The 21617-nt window shown below is 51.3% G+C and overlaps 7 protein-coding genes across 7 annotated transcripts; 5 read left to right on the top strand and 2 right to left on the bottom strand.

Moving 5' to 3' along the window:
* Positions 1–313: 313 nt before the first annotated feature.
* Positions 314–3139, top strand: IAQ61_004437 (uncharacterized protein; the record flags this gene model as incomplete). The annotated part of the gene is made up of 1 exon (XM_066096343.1): positions 314–3139. One exon carries the CDS (start codon positions 314–316, stop codon positions 3137–3139), a length of 2826 nt encoding a protein of 941 aa, XP_065953661.1.
* Positions 3140–3621: 482 nt separating this feature from the next.
* IAQ61_004438 (uncharacterized protein) lies at positions 3622–4288 on the top strand (the record flags this gene model as incomplete). Its single annotated transcript, XM_066096344.1, has 2 exons — positions 3622–3692; positions 3763–4288. 2 exons carry the CDS (start codon positions 3622–3624, stop codon positions 4286–4288), a joined length of 597 nt encoding a protein of 198 aa, XP_065953662.1.
* Positions 4289–4987: 699 nt separating this feature from the next.
* Positions 4988–5792, top strand: IAQ61_004439 (uncharacterized protein; the record flags this gene model as incomplete). Its single annotated transcript, XM_003839041.2, has 2 exons — positions 4988–5142; positions 5207–5792. 2 exons carry the CDS (start codon positions 4988–4990, stop codon positions 5790–5792), a joined length of 741 nt encoding a protein of 246 aa, XP_003839089.2.
* A 4186-nt stretch (positions 5793–9978) lies between these two features.
* Positions 9979–12187, bottom strand: IAQ61_004440 (uncharacterized protein; the record flags this gene model as incomplete). The annotated part of the gene is made up of 3 exons (XM_066096345.1): positions 9979–10773; positions 10862–11909; positions 12171–12187. The coding sequence occupies 3 exons, from the start codon at positions 12185–12187 to the stop codon at positions 9979–9981; spliced, it is 1860 nt and encodes a 619-aa protein (XP_065953663.1).
* A 340-nt stretch (positions 12188–12527) lies between these two features.
* Positions 12528–13826, bottom strand: IAQ61_004441 (uncharacterized protein; the record flags this gene model as incomplete). Its single annotated transcript, XM_003839043.2, has 1 exon — positions 12528–13826. One exon carries the CDS (start codon positions 13824–13826, stop codon positions 12528–12530), a length of 1299 nt encoding a protein of 432 aa, XP_003839091.1.
* A 542-nt stretch (positions 13827–14368) lies between these two features.
* Positions 14369–16083, top strand: IAQ61_004442 (uncharacterized protein; the record flags this gene model as incomplete). The annotated part of the gene is made up of 3 exons (XM_003839044.2): positions 14369–14419; positions 14534–14570; positions 14624–16083. 3 exons carry the CDS (start codon positions 14369–14371, stop codon positions 16081–16083), a joined length of 1548 nt encoding a protein of 515 aa, XP_003839092.1.
* Positions 16084–20720: 4637 nt separating this feature from the next.
* IAQ61_004443 (uncharacterized protein) lies at positions 20721–21032 on the top strand (the record flags this gene model as incomplete). Its single annotated transcript, XM_066096346.1, has 1 exon — positions 20721–21032. The coding sequence occupies one exon, from the start codon at positions 20721–20723 to the stop codon at positions 21030–21032; it is 312 nt and encodes a 103-aa protein (XP_065953664.1).
* Positions 21033–21617: the final 585 nt, after the last annotated feature.

Raw genomic sequence — 21617 nt, forward strand, 5'->3', positions numbered from 1 at the left:
CGAAAAGTCAACGACAACCATACATGCCCTGTTTTCTCCCCCTCGAACGACCAAGTGTCCGTGGTGCAAGATCAATATCGATACAGTGAAAGCATGCGATTTCAATAGAACATTTCACTCTCACAAACACAAGCAAGCAAGCCACTACCCAGACTTGACAGCTGCGAAAGAAGCAGGCAGGCGCAATGGTCAAGTCGTACAGGTAGGTGAACTCTCATGACAGCGCAGTCCGAGTAGAGCTCCGTCTAACAATTGGCGCAGCAAGTATGAACAGACCGACGCGTTCGGTGTGGTCGCGACGGCCACCTCCAACATGCTATGGACTCCCGACGGTCTCGTCCAGCCTGGATCCAGCCGGCATGCGGGTGCTGGCCGCGCATACGCCGCTGCCAACGAAGAAGTACTTTGCTGGGACGTGAAGAAGGGCGAACTGCTGAGCAGGTGGCGAGACAATACCTGCACGGAAGAGGTCACTGTCATATGTCGGAGCGACATCGACCAGGACGTTTTCGCTGTGGGCTATGCGGACGGTAGCATACGGATCTGGGATGCGCGCACGTCGACTGTCGTCATCAGCTTCAACGGACACAAATCAGCCGTCACAACATTGACTTTTGACCAGACGGGAGTGCGCCTAGCCAGTGGTGCAAAAGATACAGACATTGTGATATGGGACCTAGTGTCCGAGACTGGCCTGTTCAAGTTGAGGGGGCACAAGGGCCAGATCACCGGATTGCACTTCATACACCCTGGCGCGGCGCCTCAGGAAGATGGTGGTGAGGTTCAAGACACGAACATGGACACCGACCAGGCATATCTCCTCTCCACCAGTAAAGATGCATTGATCAAGATCTGGGACGTCACAACGCAACACTGCATCGAGACTCACATTGCACAGACCAATGGGGAGTGCTGGGCATTAGGAGTCCAGCCAGATGGTAGCGGCTGCATCACAGCAGGCAGTGATGGTGAGCTGAAAGTATGGGCCATTGACTTGACTGGACTCCGCAAAGCAGCAACTACCATCGGCGATGCAACAGAACAAAGCTACCTCACATCGAGAGGCCTGCTGTATCGGACAGGAAAGGACAGAACGCAGGGAATCTCTTTCCACAATAAGTCCGGCTACATTGCGGTGCACGGTGCAGAGAAGGCAGTCGAGCTTTGGCGAATAAAGAGCGAAGAGGAAGTCCGGAAAGCGTTGATCAGAAAGAGGAAGAGGAGGCGTGAAAAGGCAAAACACGAAACCAACGGCGAAGCACCTGAAGATGTGGATGGAGAGGAGAAAGTCCATCTCGCAGACGCGGAAATCAGTGACATCATCGTTCCATATGTCACTGTACGCACAGCGGGCAAGGTCAGATCAGTGTCGTGGATGCGTATAAGAGGGAACAAGAAACTCCAACTATTGGTTGGCACCAACAACAACCTCATTGAAGTTTACGAAGTACCCACGAGAAGCAAAACCAAGTCAGACGATGTGCCAGACTACAGCAGAACCTTGTCAGTGGAGCTTTCTGGCCATAGAAACGACATACGTGCATTGGCACTCAGCTCAGACGACCGTATGCTGGCATCTGCATCAAGTGGTGGCTTGAAAATTTGGAACGTCAAGACGCAGAATTGCCTGCGAACCTTGGAATGTGGATACGCCCTGTGCTGCGCCTTCTTACCTGGTGATAAGATCGTAGTGGTGGGCACAAAGGATGGCGATATTGAACTATACGATATTGCAGCCTCCTCTCTACTCGACAAGATTCCAGCACACGAAGGCGCGGTTTGGACAATGCAGGTCCATCCGGATGGAAAATCACTCATCACCGGTAGCGCAGATAAGACTGTCAAATTCTGGAACTTTGAGATTGTACAGGAAGAGATTCCTGGTACCAAGCGCACGACACCTCAGCTCAAGCTTATACAGTCACGCATACTAAAAGTTAATGATGACGTTTTGAGTATCCACTTCTCCCCGGATTCCAGACTGCTCGCCGTTGCAACTCTGGACAACACAGTCAAGGTATTCTTTGTTGATTCGCTTAAGCTATTCCTCAACCTGTATGGTCACAAGCTACCCGTCCTCAACATGTCAATATCTAGTGACAGTAAACTCATTGCAACATGCTCGGCCGATAAAAATGTTCGAATCTGGGGTCTTGATTTTGGTGACTGTCACAAAGCCCTCTTCGGCCACGAAGACAGCATCATGCAAATTTCTTTCATCCCGCATCCCGTTGACACCGATGAACGACACATCTTCTTCAGCGCCAGCAAAGACCGCACAATCAAGAGCTGGGACGGCGATAAATTTGAGCAAATCCAGAAGTTCAAGGGTCATCATGGCGAGATTTGGGCCATGACCGTCGCCCGAACAGGCGACTTCATCGTCACAGCCAGTCACGACAAGAGCATACGCATTTGGACGCGGTCTGACGAACCAATCTTTCTTGAAGAAGAGCGTGAGCGTGAATTGGAAGACATGTATGAAAAAACACTCGCCACTTCTCTTGAAGATGAAGACAACCTCAACGGTGACCGTGCCGAAGCAGTCGACGCATCCAAACAGACTATTAGCACCCTCACGGCCGGTGAGCGCATTCAAGAAGCACTAGATCTCGGCATCGAAGACTTAGAAGTTGTTCGAGACTGGGAAGCGCAGCGCAGACTCAACCCAAAAATGGCTCCACCGCAGCGGAATCCGTTGTACCTTGCCTTGGGAAATATATCAGCAGAACGCCACGTTCTCAACACCTTGTCCAAGATACCTGCTGCACAACTCCATGACGCGCTTCTCGTTCTTCCATTCGCATCACTACCCGCTCTTTTCACCTTCATAGCCTTGTGGGTCCAGAAACAATGGAATGTCACTCTTACCTGCCGCGTCCTCTTCTTCATGCTGAAGACGCATCAGAAACAGATTGTTGCGAGCCGGGAGCTGAAAACAGTGTTGGAAAACATGAGAGCGGAGCTAAGGAAGACGTTAGTGGGGAATAAAGATCAGATCGGATTCAATGTGGCTGCACTGAGGTATGTGAGCGAAAGAGTCGATGAGGCGAGGTTTGTGAGACTGGAGGATATGGAGGCAGAGGAGAAGGAGAGGATTGGAGGGAGGAGGAAGAGGGCGTTCGTCGACGTTGCGTAGACAATCATGTAGGGGCCAAAGGCGCTTGGCAGTGCATTTGTAGGTATGGGAAACTCGTCCTCGAGCTCCTTCCTAAAGGGTGAGACTGACCAGACATTGTAGAGACGCAAATCCAAAGATACAATTTCACGGGCAGTCCATAGTCCAATATTTTAATAAGGCATACATAGATGAGAGACGGAGCAGGCAACTCTCACCGTCACCATCGTAGGGCAGCGAGCTGATGTTGCAGTTATGACTATTCTACAGGCGGCTGTCTATAGTTACACGGATTGCATGTCAGTACTAGATTGCTTGGCATTGTGGGCGTAGGCTATCATCCTCTCTTACCACAGCCATTTCCCTTTCCAAATACACGTTTCTCTCTTTCAATTCCCTCACCCACACCCGCCAACCTCACCAGGGCCGCCCGGCGTCCTTCACCCAGCAAGGAACTTCAGACTCATGCCGTGACCGGCTCGTGTATCACTAAGGCGAAGAGCATGGACAGCATCCAGCGTCTCAGCAATGGGGTCATCGACATGGATTCCAAGGGTGAGAGGGAGCTCGAACTGTAGGCTTAACAGATATCACACTGTCACTAGACAATTCTAGCACCAATAAAGGCACTGATTAGTTTTTAGCTTGGAACAGAACGCGAGGGACTCACCACTTCTGCGTTTGCCGGCCGAGATCCGGAACCAGATCTGGCAGTTGGCCCTCAGCGGTCATACGCTCGAGATTGGGAGTGAGGGCCTGAGGCCTCTCCCCAAGATCAAGGGCAAAAATTGCCCGAGGCAGTGCTTTGCACTCCTCCAGACCTGTTGCCAGGTGTACATTGAGACGGCGTTGCTGCCATACCAGGCTAACACCTTCGTGTTCAGCAAGTTCGCCGCACAGGCGATGGATCAGATGAAGGGCTACGCCCACGACAGCATCAAGCAGATTCGTCTCGAGTGTGAGCCGTACTCACGCTGGGACAATCGCGAGGACGAAGTGGGTGTTTTGGGCGTCTCCCTACGGGGTCTATCTCGTGAGTTGAAGCAGGTAGTTGTGGTTGTGTCCACGGGTGCGATCGATGAGCAAGGTAAGTTGAGGCAGAAAAACGGCTTCACCAGCCAGTTCAGAAGAGCTGGCTGGGACGTGACGCTCGAGTTTGTATACCAGTAGCCAGACCGGTGAGCAGGTGGGAATCCGACACCATATCGGAAAGAATCACCCGCAAAATCTGGTCCGGGCTGGTGAGAACGAGGGCGAAGGTATAAGCTGAGTTGACGATGAGTAAGGATGTGAGGAGGTAATTCTGCTTCGTGGATATCGCAGTTCTCGTAGTAATAAATAATTCACTGTTCACCTGACCGTCCTGTAAACCCCCAAAAAGGCTCATGTGGTAGAAGTGTGCATTTACACGAAAAACTGAAAATATCTCAGTATAACTGGTAGGATTACTTGTAGGGCGCTCTGTGGCTTTTTGAAAGAGAAAAGTCGATTGCATACTTACTGAGGATCCAGCCCTACCTGGAACAGGTCTGGTAGCTTATGGAATATTGTGAATTCTTGTACTAGTGAAGTTGACTTGCTCAATTTTGGTCGGCAGCTTGTAGGTAAAGCTAACAGTGAAGAAAGTAGAAATTAATATATTATACTTACCACAGGTGAGATTGCTAGTGACGTGGAGCAGGTGTCGCTCTTGCCAGTAACGCGTCTCACCTTCACCAACAGGGTAAGAGCAGAAAAATGAAGTTCACTCGAATTCTTTTCCATCATTCACCACGTATTACCCCCCTGAGCGGCCTCCAGTCTCTTCCTTTTCACCGTTTCCCCCCTCCACCTCCCAACATCTGCATCGGTACAACCACACCAGCAGCCATGGCGCCCAAGAAAAGCGCAGCCAAAGAACTCCCATCCAGCAAAGAACTCATTGATGCTCGGGTTGAGAAGTCCAAGCGCAAGTACAAGCCTGTCCGTCGCTTTGAGAACGGCATATTGGACGTTGAGCGCAAGAGTGGAAAGTACAGCAAGATGTAAGCTCATGGTTTTGCCATACACGTAATATGGAAGACTCAAAGTTGATCTGACATATCATAGTACAAAGCAGAATGCTCGGCCGCCTTTGCTTTGCCTGCCGTCTGAAATTCGGACTCAGATCTGGCAATTGGCATTAGTTGGGACAGAGCTGAACGCATGGCTTCAGCATGGGCGAATCTGCACGGTAAATCAATACACACGTACAGACAAGAGCCGACAAGAGCCAAAGTATAGCCTTGCCCTTCTACGCACATGCCGCCAGATCTACGCAGAGGCAATATGCTACCCCTACCAACGCAACATGCTCAACATCCTTGATGGTCAACACAACAAAAAGACAAAGACAAAGGACTTACCCCAATACGTGCGAGACAACATCATGGAACTCCAGTTCAGCAAGTGCCTGGAATCACGTCGCTTGAGAAAATCTGCAAGATACTCTCGTCCACCTATAACAAAGATCTTCGGCAGTTTGAGACGTGTCGTTAAAAGAATCTATCTTCACGAGCCCAAGAGGGATGGGCGTCTATATCGTTGGATAGAAATCACTGGGGAGGCCCGGCAATTTTTATTGGATATGTTCATGAGGAAGTACAAAGATATTGATGAGATTGTCGCTGAGTACGAATCGGCTGTGTTAACCTGAGGTCCATCTCGCTTCATCGACCTGTATTCAGACACATGGATATCATTGGTTCTAGATATTCTATCCATACACAGTGCATGTGCTTGTGATCGAATCGGGATTGACCTTCTGAACGGTAAGAAGAGCATTCCAAGAAGTATAGGCAGCCCTAGCGATTTGGTATGGTATAAACCGGAACATCAGAGGGAAATTGCCCAATACCAAGTCTATCTTGCAATGTATGCTGGCGAAATGCTCTCTCAATGGTTTTGTGACAATGAGCTCAATTGTAAACTTCAGTCTGTATGTCCGCCTGAGCGGCCTCAATGGTGAAGGAAAGCAAGCAATCCATCTTCCGTAAGCCACATCATCGTCCTGCCTTTACTTAACAAGTGAGAGAACCTAAAGCGGCTATTTTTATGTGAGTGGCCCCCAAACAGGATAATAAATATAAGACTTCCTCCCGTCCAAACTTTCCATCTTCCGGTCTCCACCATCCTATTCCCACACCCAATCATATATCTACATCCCAATCACATACCCACACCCAAGCAGATAACATAGCCCCCAAAAGACACACGCCCTCAACTCAACCAAAACCTGGCCTATCGTCCAGCTCCATTGCAATCAAGAAAAGGAAGCGCTACCCTCCCGTCCGACGATTCGACAACGGCCTACTAAACGTCGAGCGTAAGAGCGGGAAATACTTCAAAATGTAAGTCCCCAACCCCACAAACCACATAGGAGAAAATGCCAACCAACACCGCAACAGCTGCAAACAAAACATCGCTTCCCCTCTTCTCCGTCTCCCCCCTGAAATCCGGAACCAAATCTGGCAGCTCGCCCTCGGTGGTAACAAGTTCTACATAGACTATAGGGCTACCAAGGTCATGGTTGCCAAACCGACAGGTCCGGCCCCCAACACTTGTGGCGTGGCCCTCCTCCGAGCATGCCGCCAGATCTACGCGGAAGCCATGCTGTATCCTTACACTTACAATTGCTTCTTCACCTACCCTAAATCATGCGTGTACTTGTTGCTTCGGCCACTGCCACCGACCGGCGTGAATATGATTTGTGATATTCATATTGAGTTGAGGTACTGGCTGTTACAAGGCACTTTAGGTCTTCCTTTTATGTCCTACCGCGTGGCTGACTTGGTGGAACGGTTGCCGCGGTTGAGACTTGTTGTTTTGGATTTCTCAGTGAACTGTGCGAGGCTGCGTGCGGCCATCGAACAGAGGTGGAGGAAGGAGAACATCGATCAGAGGATCGAGAAGAGGGTGAGCAGGGGCCGGAAGGCCTTCGAGTTTGGGTTTGAGTGTAGGTTGGCGTGGTAGATAGGGTGGGGGATTTGGGATTCTTGGGGCTTGAGACGGTGTGTGGACAGCATGTGGAGCGTTTGAGTGGAGGTTTGAAGGTCAAACTTTTGTTCTGGCTCCTTGCAAAATCTCAAAGAGGTCATAATTCTCGATGCATGGACTCCAAGGATCAAGAGTGACGGCCTCATTATAATCTCACTAGCTTTCCTTATATGCCTCTGGACTACTACAGACTATACAGCAGCCTTGTCTTTTATCTCGATATGGTCATAGCGTAGTGTTATATGACCTATGGACACATGAGTACAACTAAATCTGTTGCAGCGGTACATCGGAGAACATAAGCTTCTTCGTGAGTAGGTAATACCATCTGTGTGCTCCGCAGGTAGTTTCCCAAACAATAACAGTGTTGCAACATAAACGCTCTCCTACTAGGTGCTCAAGTCAAGGAAGCATGACCAAGGATTCTACCAAATTTCCAAGCAAATCTCTATATAACTTGCAGTTGACTCCCCCACCTCTTCAATCCCTCCACCTTCTTTGTAACTTTCTTCAATTGCATATCTAAGTCATTACATGGAAGTCAACCAGAAGAAGTCAATCAAGTCGCAACGCTCACAGAAAGTTACCCACGCTGGCCATTCGGGCTGTCAGTTCGAGAACGGTATGCTGAAGACCAAGCGCATGACGCGTGACAAAGATGTAAGTGACTAAGACGCCGTGAACGTTATGCTATTTTCACAAAGTACTGGCAACATGTAGCAGAAAGAAGAATGTGCAAGATTTGCCTCTCCTTCGTCTACCTGCCGAAATTAGAACCCAGATATGGGAGCATGTCCTCGGAGACAAAATATTCAGCATCGAGCGTACAGCAAATTTCCGCCACAGAAATGTTGTAAATCTCACAACCCAATCGATCCTGAGGACAAACCTGCTGACAGATTTATACGAAAGCGAATATACTACCATATCATGCCAGTGTATCCAAGAGTGCCAAAATCACCTGCTTCGATTGGTTCCGCAGACTTCATTCCTTCGGACAGAACAGCATTAATCACATGAGGCTCAGTACTGAAACGAGAGATGTGACTCGGATGAACGTAGTATTGGAGGGCTACTCCAGACCAATAATTCGATCTGGACAGTTCCATCAATATTGCTCCCAAGTCTAAGACGTGCTGTTATATTCACGTGGCCGCACAGAAATAGAAAAGACGAAAAAAGACGGGATAGACATATTAGGACGAGACGTGGAGACATCGACGTCGTTTTTGAGAGCTGAAGGCTGGCATACTAACTTACTGGAGTGAGAGCTGGTGCGTTTGAGTGAAGAGGTTCATATGAGTCGGATGTTCAGGGACATGAATAATGTAGTAAAGTTGGATCGGTGTAAGAAACGAGCGAAGACAGTGCTATCATTCTTATGTAGCAGGGACTCCAAAATTCAATATATGTCTTAAACACCTGCACAGTTCCACGCCAAAAAATTGTTACCATGGAACTTTGACGAAGATAACTCGCCTGGAAGTGCTATAAGAATGATGAGTCGCCATTGGAGTTTTACTCCACGTTTCCGCTCGCCTGCATGTTGTTGCAGTGAACTTATCATCGAGAACTCAAGCAAGTAAAATTAAACCCATTCAGTATCTTCCACAAAATACTGAACGGATTTGAACTTCATAGCAACTATCTCTCAAAGCCATGTAGATTTTACACCTAGAAGGTATAGGCTTAAATCAACCTAGGCGGAATCGAATGTCGAGCGATAATTCTTTGGTCTGCTCACAAATGAAAAATCATGGGTACAGTAAATAGGGAGTGCAGGCGAAGAAGAAGGTGAGCGACGAGATTCCCAGGAGATTGCTAATGGGAGAGAGAGGTGACACTCATACGTGATAAGCTTGTACTGAAAGCGCGAGGTCGCTGTAGAGGTGACTGTCTCCACAGCATCGAAGCTTACACAGTACAGCTCCAAGTCAGCTCCACTTTTCTTAGTTAGAAATGATTCAATCGTTACCTTCATTGCCTTGCAGTGATAAATTCACTATTAGAATTCATAAAGTGTGCTAAGCGACTTCACTCTACATTTCAAGCACGGCTAAAGCACTTGCACAGAGGTCCATTGAATTTGGCCGCCCACACTCCTGCCTTGATCGACGTATATCATCACCTGAGTACCTTACCCCATCACCTATACAGAATGCGCATGAAGCTCCCACGATATAATTGAAGGATTCGTACTCAAATAGGGAGATCTTGAGCAGCTCACCATATACATGCAGCGTTAGATGGATTTCGATCTCAAATCGTCAGGGGCGAGCACGTGCGTGTAGTGCAGGAGGTCCCCTCACACTCTAGGGATTGAGTCCACGTCAGAAGTGTCCGCATTGACCCTACACAGCATCTCCCGCGAACTTCATCAATTCAAGTCAAGCCAGTTGAAACCCATTCCGTGTTTTTAGGAAGGCCAACGACATATCCACAAATACATCAACAATAAAAGGTAAAAGAGTCATTATTTCACCACGATCATCTCAAAACACGGGTATATATACAATAAAAAAGGCGTCGAGAGCACAGTGAAGACAAAAGAAAGCACATGCCTCGCATGAGAAGAACCTGCCATGGGATCGAACAAACATGAACCAGCCAGAAAAGCGCCTCGCTAGTAAACGCTCCAAATGCTCTTGAGCCCAAAGAAAAAGGGAGGGGGAATAAGGATCCAAGAAAACCCCTCTGAAAAAGTCAAAAACAACACTGGAGCCCAGAGGAAAATCGGTCATACAGTTTTCGCAAGCGCCAGCTCCCAAAGAGGCAAGGAAATTTCTTTCCAAAAGGATGCAAGTGGGTGGTGGATAGATAAGATAAATAGACAAAGCCATGATCAATCAGTCCTGCTCAAGCAACTGCCTAATCTTCTCGTAAAAACTCGCTGGATACTGACGGATCTCCTCATCCGTCGGCGCACTTTTATTCGGATCTCTAAACCGATCCGCAACGCGCTGGATGATTTGGCCGAGCAGATCCTGTGGGATTCGCAAATCCTCGCCGCCGTCTGGGTACAAAAAGGGATCGCGCTCGTCGAGGAGCTGTGCAATGTTGGGCCGTTTGGAGGCGTCGCGGTTGAGACAGCGGCGCATGGTTGCTTTGAGACCTGGGGGCACGCGAACATCCCCGACGCCGAGGTCGGGGAATTGGATTTCGTAGTCGCGATTCACAATGGCGAGCACGCGGGCCATTTGATTGGCGATGTGGGCGAAGGGGGGCCGGCCGTAGACCATTTGGTAGAGGATACAGCCCAGACTCCACACATCCGATGGCTTGCCCAGGGCCATGTCTTTGCTGCCATTGCCGTTGGACAGTTGGCCTTTGGCTCCGCCGGCGGAATCTTCGAGCGACTCGGGAGACATGTAGTTTGGTGTGCCGATGTGCGAGTCGCGATGCACGTTCACTGTGTGGTCGACTTCGATGGCGTTGGCAATGCCAAAGTCGATGAGTTTGAGGCGGCCGGAAGTGAGGAGAAAGTTTGCGGGTTTAAGGTCAGAGTGTACAATGTCGTGATCATGGACTGCGCCGACGCATTCAAGCATCTCTTTCCAGTAGTAGCGGGTGAAACTCAAATCAAGTTTACCGTCACCATCAGCTGGGTCAAGCTTCATTCGTATTATGCGTGCTAGGTCAGACTCTCCAAGTTCCATGAGCTATGGTATGTTAGTCACATGCAAAATGTGCGGCAAGTTTGCCTTTGTCTTGGAGCTGATTGAGACATACCACGCTGAGAACCTGTCGCTGCTCATCTACCTCCCAGTCGTAGAGTCGCACAACCCTATCTACATTCTTGAGCTTTTGTAACAAGTCGATTTCGCCCTTGTAACCTCGAACCGCAGCCTCGTCTGCATCTTCAAGCTTCACTCTTTTGAGTGCTAGTAACTTGAAATTTTCCGCCATGACCCGATACACGGCCGAACTACCCCCTCTTCCTATCCGATCCATTTGCGAGTAATGCTTTCCATTCACGGATAGCGTACTACGCTTTTTTCGCTCTCTCGTCTTGGTAGTAGCTGCTCCAGCGGCAACTGTGGCTGTCTCTAAGACTGACATCTTTGGCGGAGGTGGGGGTGGTGCTGGTCTTCGGGGTGTATTCGCGCTTATCGACTGTAATGGCATTGGTCTTTCTTGCTGATGTGATTGTCTCTGGATGGGCGATTGTGATTGTGATGGTTGCTGTGCGTTTCGATCCTCTGCTACTTTCATGACAGATCCGGTAACTTTAAGGACGGAATCGGGGACGTTCTCATGCTGTACTTTGACCACTGAAACGGGCAGATTTTCTTGATCTTGAGAGGGAGGGTGTTCTTCTTCGCTTTGAGGCGTTCTTCGCAACCTCCTCATAGGGGCGCCTCGTAGTGGTACTCGTTTTATGCGCAGACTCGGCGCAGGTGTGACGGTATCCTGCACCGGTGTATTTGAGCCAGAGCTGTTGCGCGTAATTCGTAGCTTGGGCTTCCTCTTCTCTGGCGACATGACATCATTTTGCGCCAGCAGAGCTGTCGTCAAAGCGCTCAATTTCATGGGCTGAGGGATTTCGTCATCGGAGCTGTCGCCGATGTTGATGTTTTGCATCATGGGCGCGTCTGCGGAGAAGCCCTGCGACTGTCCAAGCACCGACAAAGGGGAATCTCTCCTGGGTCGGATCATAGAATGCGAGCGCATGCGCCCATACGACGAGCCGCCCAGAGGCGTGGGTGATGCGGTAGCCATTGTCGTGGTTTCGCGCGGTGGACCAGGCGCGTCGTTATGAGGAAGATGGGAGGATATGCTGGCTAGCGATTGTCGACTGTAGTGTTAGTTGCGCATACATAAGGCCTAGGTGGTAGGCGGCTGTTTGTCGTAGGGATGGATGCTGGCGGTGGGTGAGTTCTGGTTGACGTTCAAAGCGCGCGGCAGCCAATTGCTGGTGTTCGCGTGGGCGCGTTGCCAGGCAACTGCCCGCTCTCCATAAACAAACACCCAGCCTAGGCCCAACCGTCCAAATACACCGGCACGAGTAATGATAGCCAACGGTCGAAACACCATGTACGATACACGAAGTGCCATATGCTTCTTGAAGTTTTCTGCGAGTACGAAGACACCTTTATCTTCAATCGACCTTGTAGTAGAGGCCGAGTGGTGAGCACTACCTCTAGACTACGTCTCCAAACGTAGCCCATCAGGTCTGCCTGCCTCACTATGAGTATTATGCGACTGTTATTCCCAGCCTCCTTTTATAGTCGTGTACATAACAGTCATTGAAAGATGCGGTATATCTACTGTACTATCGAGATAGACACCAACCTGTAAACTTCTACCCTCTTGCGCCGCCCAGATTCTCTGTGCTCTGATATATGTCCAAACGCCTTCCCATGCAGCCAAACAACAAGACAATGACAGAATGTAATTATAATTTTGCGCGGGGCGGTGCCTGCTCAAGCACAATAGCTACAACAGCAGCGATGTCGTCGGGTTTGCCACCATGCCAGTTCTCTCCAGGGTAGTATTTTTGCACTTCCCTTGCAAATGGTCCATCTCGGCGAGTGTTCAATCCAGTTATCTTGGCTTCCTTCGCAATCGCTGTTGCAATCTTAGCTTGGAGGGACCCGCTATCTGCCTTGCGAGCTGAATCCGCTTGCACCAGCTTCGCAAGATCATGTCCAACTTCCAGCGTTCCATCCTTCTCTACCCACGCACCTAGGTCAACCATGTGGCGACTGACGATGCCTAGCGCATCCTGTGGGCTGAGGTTATCCCATACGCCATCTGTTGCAAAGACGAGCACATCTCCATGGCGCACTTTGTGGTGCGTCACACTCGATTCCTTGGGCAAGTCTGATAGTGCTGCGGGTCCACCAAACACAGCCATTTGCACGAGCATGCGCTTGGGCGTCTTGGAGAGCTGGTACGGGGTATTGAAGGCGTGCGTCTGGGGCTGCGTGAAATGTCGCACGGCGTTCAAACCTAGGTGCATGAATCCTGAGTCGCCCAGATTGGCCACTTCGACATGGCCGTTTGGTTCTGCGACGGCCAGACAGGCTGTGCTGCCTCCACCTTCAATGCTGCGGTCCTCGGTCACTTCATCATAAGCGACCTGTAGCAGGTCTCTCGGGTGTAACGAAGTCGTGTTCGAGCCGTGCGGCCATGATCGAGCAGCGCAAGCCATGTACTCGCACAATCCATGGGAGAAGTCGGCGGGGTCCAGGCCAGATTCGACCCATCCTCCTACACCATCTGCTACACCAAATGCCGTCGTGTTCGTGTTGCCCACCTGACTGTAAAAAAAAGCATCTTGACCACTCTTTGCCCGACGCCGCTTGTCCAACGCTCCCTTGCACTCTCGTACATCGGTATCCTTGCTTATGCTGGGGTCATAGGGCGGGTTTGTGAAGAGGTTCTGCTCCGCATTGAAACGGTCTTGTTTTGCCGAATAGGATGCAGCGACATGGTAGGTGAACTGTGGCATGGCTTTCCAATTGTGTGAAGTGGAATGCAACGATCGCAGCCCGATTGTAGCAGGCGAGGTGTTCCTGTTGAGGGGGCAGGTTGGCGGGGCGTACTGCACTTGGCTAGACCGGCTAGATTGTCCAGACGCCCCCATTGAGGATGCGGAGAGGGCCAACATGAAGAAGCTTGTAGAGGTTGCGCGTCGCGACATTTGTGATAACCGAGCGGGACCCGCGGCGCTGGTAATGGCGAATGACATGGCCACCGCCCAAAACTAGAGGCAAAAGAATCAGTGCGTAGAAGACGAGACAATAGCGAGGTGCAGAAAGTGATTGTTGCGCATAATCGCGGTATAAGTGTGAGTGACAATGAATGTTGAAGGCAAAAGAGACTTTTGGCCTAGGGAAGGGCATTGGCGGTCGTCATTGCCGATCCGGCTAGTGTCTGTCGTCTGAGGGCTATGATTGCGGTACGTACCATGACCAGTAGCATGGCGGCGAGGATATTGTCTTGCGGAAAAGATTGCCAAGTGGCCTAGGTGATTGTCAGACTTGTCTTGACAAAGGTCATTGCCCAATTTGACGTTGGCTTGTCCACTTGTCAAAACAGACAGCAGGTGTCTTGCGTCTCTGGAGCACGGGTGCCCATAGGACATGACATAACCGGCGCTAAGTTAGCCCAGCCCTACCGCCTAAACTGCGGAACGGCCGATAGTTAGCTGGGGAACCAGACTTCCTTTCTCGAAGCTCACTTATCTCGAGCAGCAACAAACCTTCCCGTGTGGTGGGACAGATCACAAGCATGAGTATGCATCCGGCGCGTCAGGCCTATGTGGAGGAGGAAAATGGCGGGGTGAGTTGCTTTTAGACTTGGCAATTAGGCAAGAGAGATGCCTTCACGTGCTTGACGAGCTGTCTATGTACTGACACGGTATGCTCACAACATGAAGCTGATCAACATGTCTAGGATGGCGCAATGGATGGCATCGACTTTGGCAACGTCCGTATGTTCTCCCAGAGTGCACCTGTGGTGCTTGCTAGGGGCTAACCCAACCAGCCATCGACCGCGACCATGCTCTGCCAGGTGCAGGAAACCAAAATGCTGCGACCCTCATGGATGAATTCGATCGTAAGCGACGGGCCGCGCAGCTGATAGTGCCGACTGCGGATCGTCATGTCAAAGCCAAGCTGCGGTCGCTGGGAGAGCCCATAACGCTGTTTGGTGAAGGACCTTCGGAGCGACGAGATCGTCTTCGAGCCCTGTTGGCTGACGCTGCCGAGGCACTTGGCCAAGATGCAGCAGATGTAGAAATGCAGGAGGCAGACGATGCGCCTGGCGATGAACAGGAGGAATTCTACACCCAGGGCACGCAGTCCCTGCTCGATGCGCGACGTGATATGGCCAAATACTCTCTCCCCCGGGCCAAGGACCGAATCGCATACCAGCGTCGCGAAGCCACAATACCGCTGAAGACACACATTGAGTTTCGCAATAAGATCAAAGACCGGCTGAAGGGGTTCGAGTTGTACGGATCGCAAACTGCAGACCGGCCAGTGAGCATCGTTCGAGTTTCACCCAATGGCCAATACATCGCATATGGTACCTGGGGTGGCAAAGTTACGCTGTTGGAGATACCGAGTCTAACGCAGAAGAAAGCGTATCGTGGAGCACATACCGAGCGCACAACTGGTATTGACTGGATGCCAGGCGCGACCCTGCCCGACAGCCAGGTATCGACTTCGAGCGTAAACTTTGCGTCTGGCGGCGCCGGTGGAAAGATTCAACTATGGTCACTGGAGGACGATAAGCCGTTACGGACTCTCGAAGGGCATACTGACCGTGTCTGTCGATTGGCATTCCATCCGTCTGGACGATATCTTGCTTCTGCTTCGGATGACACAACATGGCGACTGTGGGATGTCAACACGGGGCAAGAGCTTCTTACTCAGGAAGGCCACTCCAAGGAAGTCTATGCTGTGAGCTTCAACGGAGATGGATCGCTGATTGCAAGCGCAGGCTTGGATAGTATTGGACGTGTGTGGGACATTCGCACAGGTCGTGTCATCTACATGTTGGAAAGCCACATCAAACCAATTTACGGTCTTGATTGGGCCACAGACGGCCACCGTCTACTCTCTGGATCTGGAGATGGTTTTATGAAATGCTGGGATGTCCGGGCTATGCGAGAAACCAACTCGATTGCCGCAAACACTGGAGGTGTCACAGACTTGCGCTGGTATAGGGGCACGGATGGGCCTGCAAGCGGCGTACCACTTCAAGAGACTGCAGAAGGCGAAGTCATCCCAAAGAAAGCGTCGACGTTTGTCATCTCATCAGGATTCGACAAGAATATTCAGATATTCTCTGCCGATGACTGGGCTCACTGCAAAACATTGCAAGGACACTCAGGCCCAGTGTTCAGCACCGATGTAACGAGCGACGCGAGCTGGATTGTGAGCGGAGGAAAGGACCGCACGGTGAAGCTTTGGGCTCGGGACGACAATGAGGGCATATGAAGAGGAGGCGCATCGTATAGCCACGGCTCACTTGTGACCACTTTGAAAAGAGGGTGAAGAGAGACACGCCGATATCAAATCAGCGAGAATGAGAAATTTGGAAGGGAGCACTCAAAGGTCAGTATCCTCCCAAATCTCGCTCTCTGCGGATGTTGAATGGCACAAAGCAACAGCTCGTCCAAAGATGCCCAGACGTCCTCACACGAGTGAGAGGCAATAATACAATACAACGGTCAAGTTGAAGCTGGAGGACGCGTCGAGTCGACCCTTGTTCTTTCTACAGCCATCTCTCCGTGCCATGTCATCTGTTGTGTCTATCTTCCTTGTCCTTCCATCCATGACCTCATTTACAACTCATCCGCCGTTTTCAGGGGGCCAGTCCATTGTCGTTGAGTCATCCCCGAGGCCATGACGGTGTAATCACGTGCCTTTTCAGGATGCTCCAAGCTCCAGGATCCGGTCGCACGAGAGAGGAGATGCTGCTACGGTCTACCCTTCGGCCTGTAACCTGTCATGGTAACGGAGCGATGGTCTCATCCCACAATTGTCAAACACACCTCCACGGCCGTAAGGGAGAATGACATGCTGACCGCTCATTGCCTGCCCTACCTGATCTGACAAATGCGCGTCCGCCTTCCTCACCGCAACAACAACAACAACAACAGCGAGACGCGTCGTCCGAAACAACAGTGGAATGGCTCTACCTGCTTGAGGCCGTTCTATCCGTGCTCGCGCAGCGGTCCAATGTTTCAGATTTGCAACCTACTTGGTTGACTCACGCCCGTTGTGCGCTCCAGCTCATCAATGGGATCCTCTACCGCATCCGTTTCGCCTTTTCAGCACAAAAGTCCCACCTCACTAAAATCAATCCGCGTACAGCTATAGGTTGCCATGCCGTATCTCACGCTGTCAGTCTCGCGCCATGGAGCTCGGCCTCGCAAACATACACAAGCGTGAGCGATCGCGACAATCAGCCACGCCACGGCCACTTTTTCCCCCATCTCGCGCAGGCTTCGGTAGGTGTTTATTTAAAGTTGGGATTGCGCGGGGCTGGGGGGGGGAAGGGGGGTTTTTGTGTAAAGAAAAAACCATAATAGCACCGTGCTGGGTACGCTCGGTCCGGCTCTTATCAATCCATTCATTCCTCTTTGCTCTTCCTGTTTTTCCCATTGGGGGCGGGGCGTCCGGGAGAGGGACAAGACCCCGCGACAGCATTTGAAAGCAGCATGGCCATGTGACTCACACTCTCCCACCCATTCTCGATACTGCTCACGCTCAAATCTTTTTTTACGCGCAGAGAGCGCGCAAGAGCGCAGACGGGATCAGCCCCTCCCCCCACTCTGCCAAGCTACGAACTTCAAGGTACGGGTACTGTACTACTACTTACCCACCAGCTACGGTACCTATGCACAACACACACGCACATGCATACATACATACATACATACATACATACATACATACATACATACATACATATACATACATACCACACAACACCCTCTCCACCCACCCCTCGAGATTCCCAGAGGAAATTCCTCCCTCCGCACAGATCTGACTGGGTTGGAAAAACGTGTGGCTGGGACGTAGGTATGGCTCGCCAATCGGGGAAGCGCGGGGGGAGGTTGTGCATATGTAGGTGTCCTGTGTGTATGTGAGTGTGTGAGTGAGTGTGTGTGAGTATGTAGGTGTCCTGTGTGTATGTGAGTGTGTGAGTGAGTGTGTGTGAGTATGTAGGTGTGCGAGTGTGTGTGAGTGTGTGAGTGTGTGAGTGTGTGAGTATGTAGGTGTGTGAGTGTGTGAGTATGTAGGTGTGTGAGTATGTAGGTGTGTGAGTATGTAGGTGTGTGAGTATGTAGGTGTGTGAGTATGTAGGTGTGTGAGTATGTAGGTGTGTGAGTATGTAGGTGTGTGAGTATGTAGGTGTGTGAGTATGTAGGTGTGTGAGTACATGTGTGTGTGTGTGTGAGTGAATGCGTGCATGTACCCATCTATCCGCGCATCTACATCTCCATGCCCACAATACCACCACAATCCCCCTCCCATCCAAAACCCCCTCCATCCAAAACCCCCCTCCATCCAAAACCAAAAAACAAGGGTTACACACACACACACACACCGCTACAGCCTCATCTTTTCCCGCCCCGCAATTGGCTGCCTCCGGGCGGGATAGGAACGCGAGGGCCTGGGGTGGATTTTTTCGTGGGCACGGTAGGTGGATTGGATTGGATTGGATTGTGGACATGGGGAGAGGGGCATGTGCATGGGCATGGGCATGGGCATGGGCGCAAGTGGGTGAGCTGGTGGGAGCGAGATATGCGCTGCACGCGTTGGGCTCGGACGCGGTGCTGTGCGGTGTTGTGGTTGGGTGGTGTTGTTATTTTGTTGTTGGTACTGTGCCTGCTACTATACTGTACTGTAGTTGGTACTACTGACATTGTTGTTGTTGTTGTTGTTGTTGTTGACAATGGATGACTGGGGGGCTTGATTTTTTTTTCCGAGCTGGGATGAGGCTGTTGAGTGTGTGTGATGCGTTTGTGTGTGTGGGCTGGGAGGGCAACGTCACGATGCAGCGGAGGGGATCTGAGCTGGGGGTTTTTTTTGGTGGTCTGGGTTGTGGGTTCCGGTGAAGTGGGATGGGGGGTGTGGTGTTGTGTTGTGTTTTGTGGTATGCAGGGTAGGTTGGATGGAGGGGAGTGGTGTAGAGTGGTGTAGAGTAGAGTAGAGAAGAGAAGAGAAGGGCAGGGCAATGTGATGATCTGGGGTTGAGGTGAGGGATGATTGTGTGTTGATTTTACACTTGGATAGACTGGACAGGACGGGATTGTATGATGGAGGGAGATTTCCTGAGACAGTATTTGTGTGAATACAGTACAGTGCAGTCCAAAGTACAATTCATCTACCCTCCTCCTCAAACTTCAACCCTCAAAATCCAAAATCCAACTTCAACCTCAAACCCCCCTCCAAAACACCGCGTTGCATACACACGTACCAGACTCGGCGCCACCCCCCTCTTACGCTGAGAAACAGGCCTCACGAATCAGCAGCAAACAAGCCAGGTCCCCGAGCGCCCGCAGTGCGTGTCTCCATGTGGCTGTGTGAGATCGGCCCGCAGTGTGCAGGAGGAGTGCAGCAGTGTTGTGTTTAGAGGATTTAATTTTAGTGCTGGGCTATCTAGGGAGCGAGGGAGCCAGAGAGGGCTTGGGGAGGTTTTCATGGACGGGTTGGGTGGCTGGTTGCTTGTTCATACTGATATTATGGGAATTCCATGTCACGGCCGGTGGGCTTGGTTACTGTGTGAGACTGGCAGGCGCGCTTGACGACAGAGTTAGCATGACAGGTTTAGAGTCTTGGGGCTGGGCAAAGCAGGGTTGGAGACTTGAATAGGAATCATGGCAATGTGTAGAAACTCGAAGAGGGAGAGAGAGAGAGAGAGAGAGAGAGAGAGATGTGGGAATGACGCACAGGGCAGTCAGTCAAACTAGGTAGGATACAGTATGTAGTATGTACGGTAGGTATTGCTAGAGTAGGTAGTAGAGTAGGGCAAAGGGACTAGGGGCTGGGTAGTACGGCAGTGTCTGTAGTGTAGTCCGTCGTAAATCGCCTGTACCGTACCGTACCGTACCGTACCGACCAGCCGGCAAGGCGCATCATCGGATCTCAAACCGTGATCACAGAACGGGCAAGCACAGCTGGGTGGTGGCTGCAGTGTTTGCCGCACATGGTGACACAAAGCAAGGCCCCCCTTTCCTCCTCCCTCTTTCTCTCTACTACTCTACTACTACTACTCCTACTACTACTCCTACTACTACTAGGAGTACATACCTACTGCCGCCAGATGGGGATGCAACTACTTTTGGTGCCTTGGACCCATCCCCACTCAAGAAAAGATCAGAGTGAGCTTACAGAAAACAAAGAGGAAAAGCGTGACAGGAAGGGGTATAGTCACCGTCGACGACGACAAGACAGAAGAGCCAAAATAGACATGGGAAGGCAAGGAGTGGGTGCGTGTGTGCAAGTGCGCGCGCGAGGCGGTGGTGGGGGAGAGAGCGGTGAGATGACTCGTGCGCAGGCATGGCCATGTCCCAAGGGAGGCGGCCGAGGGAAAGTTGGACAGATGACACCATTATGGCATTATGGCGGACCAGAGGGGTCTGGCGCAGAGTGGGTTGACGGGCAAAAGTGGGCAGATTGGCGAGAGGAGGAGAGAGAGAGAGAGAGAGAGAGAGATGGTGAGTCTCAGAGTTGGGTGACTTGTGGGGGCAAGGTAGGCTTGTCGCGGGTAGTTTAGTTTTGGCTTGTGTGGAGAGAGAGAGGTTGTGTGTGTGTGTGTGGTGTGTGGACTGTGTTGCGTGGTGTTGAGGCAGGGCAAAAGTTGGGGGATGGACTGGATGGACTGGATGGATCGGAAAAAGGCGGGTGCTTCCCATTTGCTCCCCCCTCCCCCTCCCCCTGTCCAGTGTCCGGATGGTGTTGCTCAGCAGATGTGCACCCATGATTGACTTGCTTCCCACTACCCTATGGTACACACACGCTACCCATGCCAGCCAGACTACTCTGTACACGCTGACCTACTACTATACTCTCCATGGCATGATGCGCGCCGTCCACTACCCAAAACATCATGGACAATTCCCATGACAAGGCACGACAAGCACGACAACAACAGCAGCAGCAGCAGCAGCAGCCACGGCAACAACAGTAATACCAACAACAACACGAACATGGACAAGGAGTGTGGATTGCTGCAAGAGTCAGGACCAGCGTCGCGGGAGAGCCCCTCTTGGTGCATGGCCGGCCTGCTCGTCTTTGCCTGTATCGACCAGAGTTTTCACCACGGAAGCGGGCAGACGGTGACGAATGAGGGTCATGACCGCGGCGGAATTCTGGCTGGCTCATGGGCCGGCCCGCGCAGGGCTAGAGTGGGTGTAGTACTTGGTTGTAGGTAGGTAGAGTCTACTACCGTACCGGCTATGTACAATAGAGTCACTGGGACTTGCCATCGATACGATTGAGAGACCATGGACTTGCCGTAGTCGTAGCTGGCCATGGACAAAGTAGTGGAAGCGGCACGGGAACCTACTGTACCGTACCGTACCGTACCGTACCGTACTCTACCTGGTCGACAGAGTAGGCAGGCACTCTCTCCATGTTCCATTGTCTACGACTGTATACCGGTACTCTGTAGTCTGACTGTGCGTACTGTACCTGTACTGTAATGGTATACTATGCTTACTGGTAGACAAACAGCCAACCAAGCTGGGCCCCTCTTTCCCTTCCATCCTCCCATTCCCCCCTCTCTCCCTCTCTCCCTCTCCCCCTCTCTTCTCCCCGTTCGCTCGCCTGTGAATCTCTCTCATTGCCATGAACACTCATTGTCACACCCCCCCTTCGCCTTCCCCTTCCCAGCGTCTCCCCATGACGGCCGCTTGTCGGAACAACCAACGGCCCCAGCATCACTTTTGCTACGCACGTTGGAAGCAGTCACTGCGATGGCTCGCGTGAGAGTGCAGGGCAAACAGAGGGGGGGAAGG

Source organism: Plenodomus lingam (assembly GCF_022343315.1).
Source record: "Plenodomus lingam strain CAN1 chromosome Unknown contig_19, whole genome shotgun sequence".
NCBI classification, from domain to species: domain Eukaryota; kingdom Fungi; phylum Ascomycota; class Dothideomycetes; order Pleosporales; family Leptosphaeriaceae; genus Plenodomus; species Plenodomus lingam.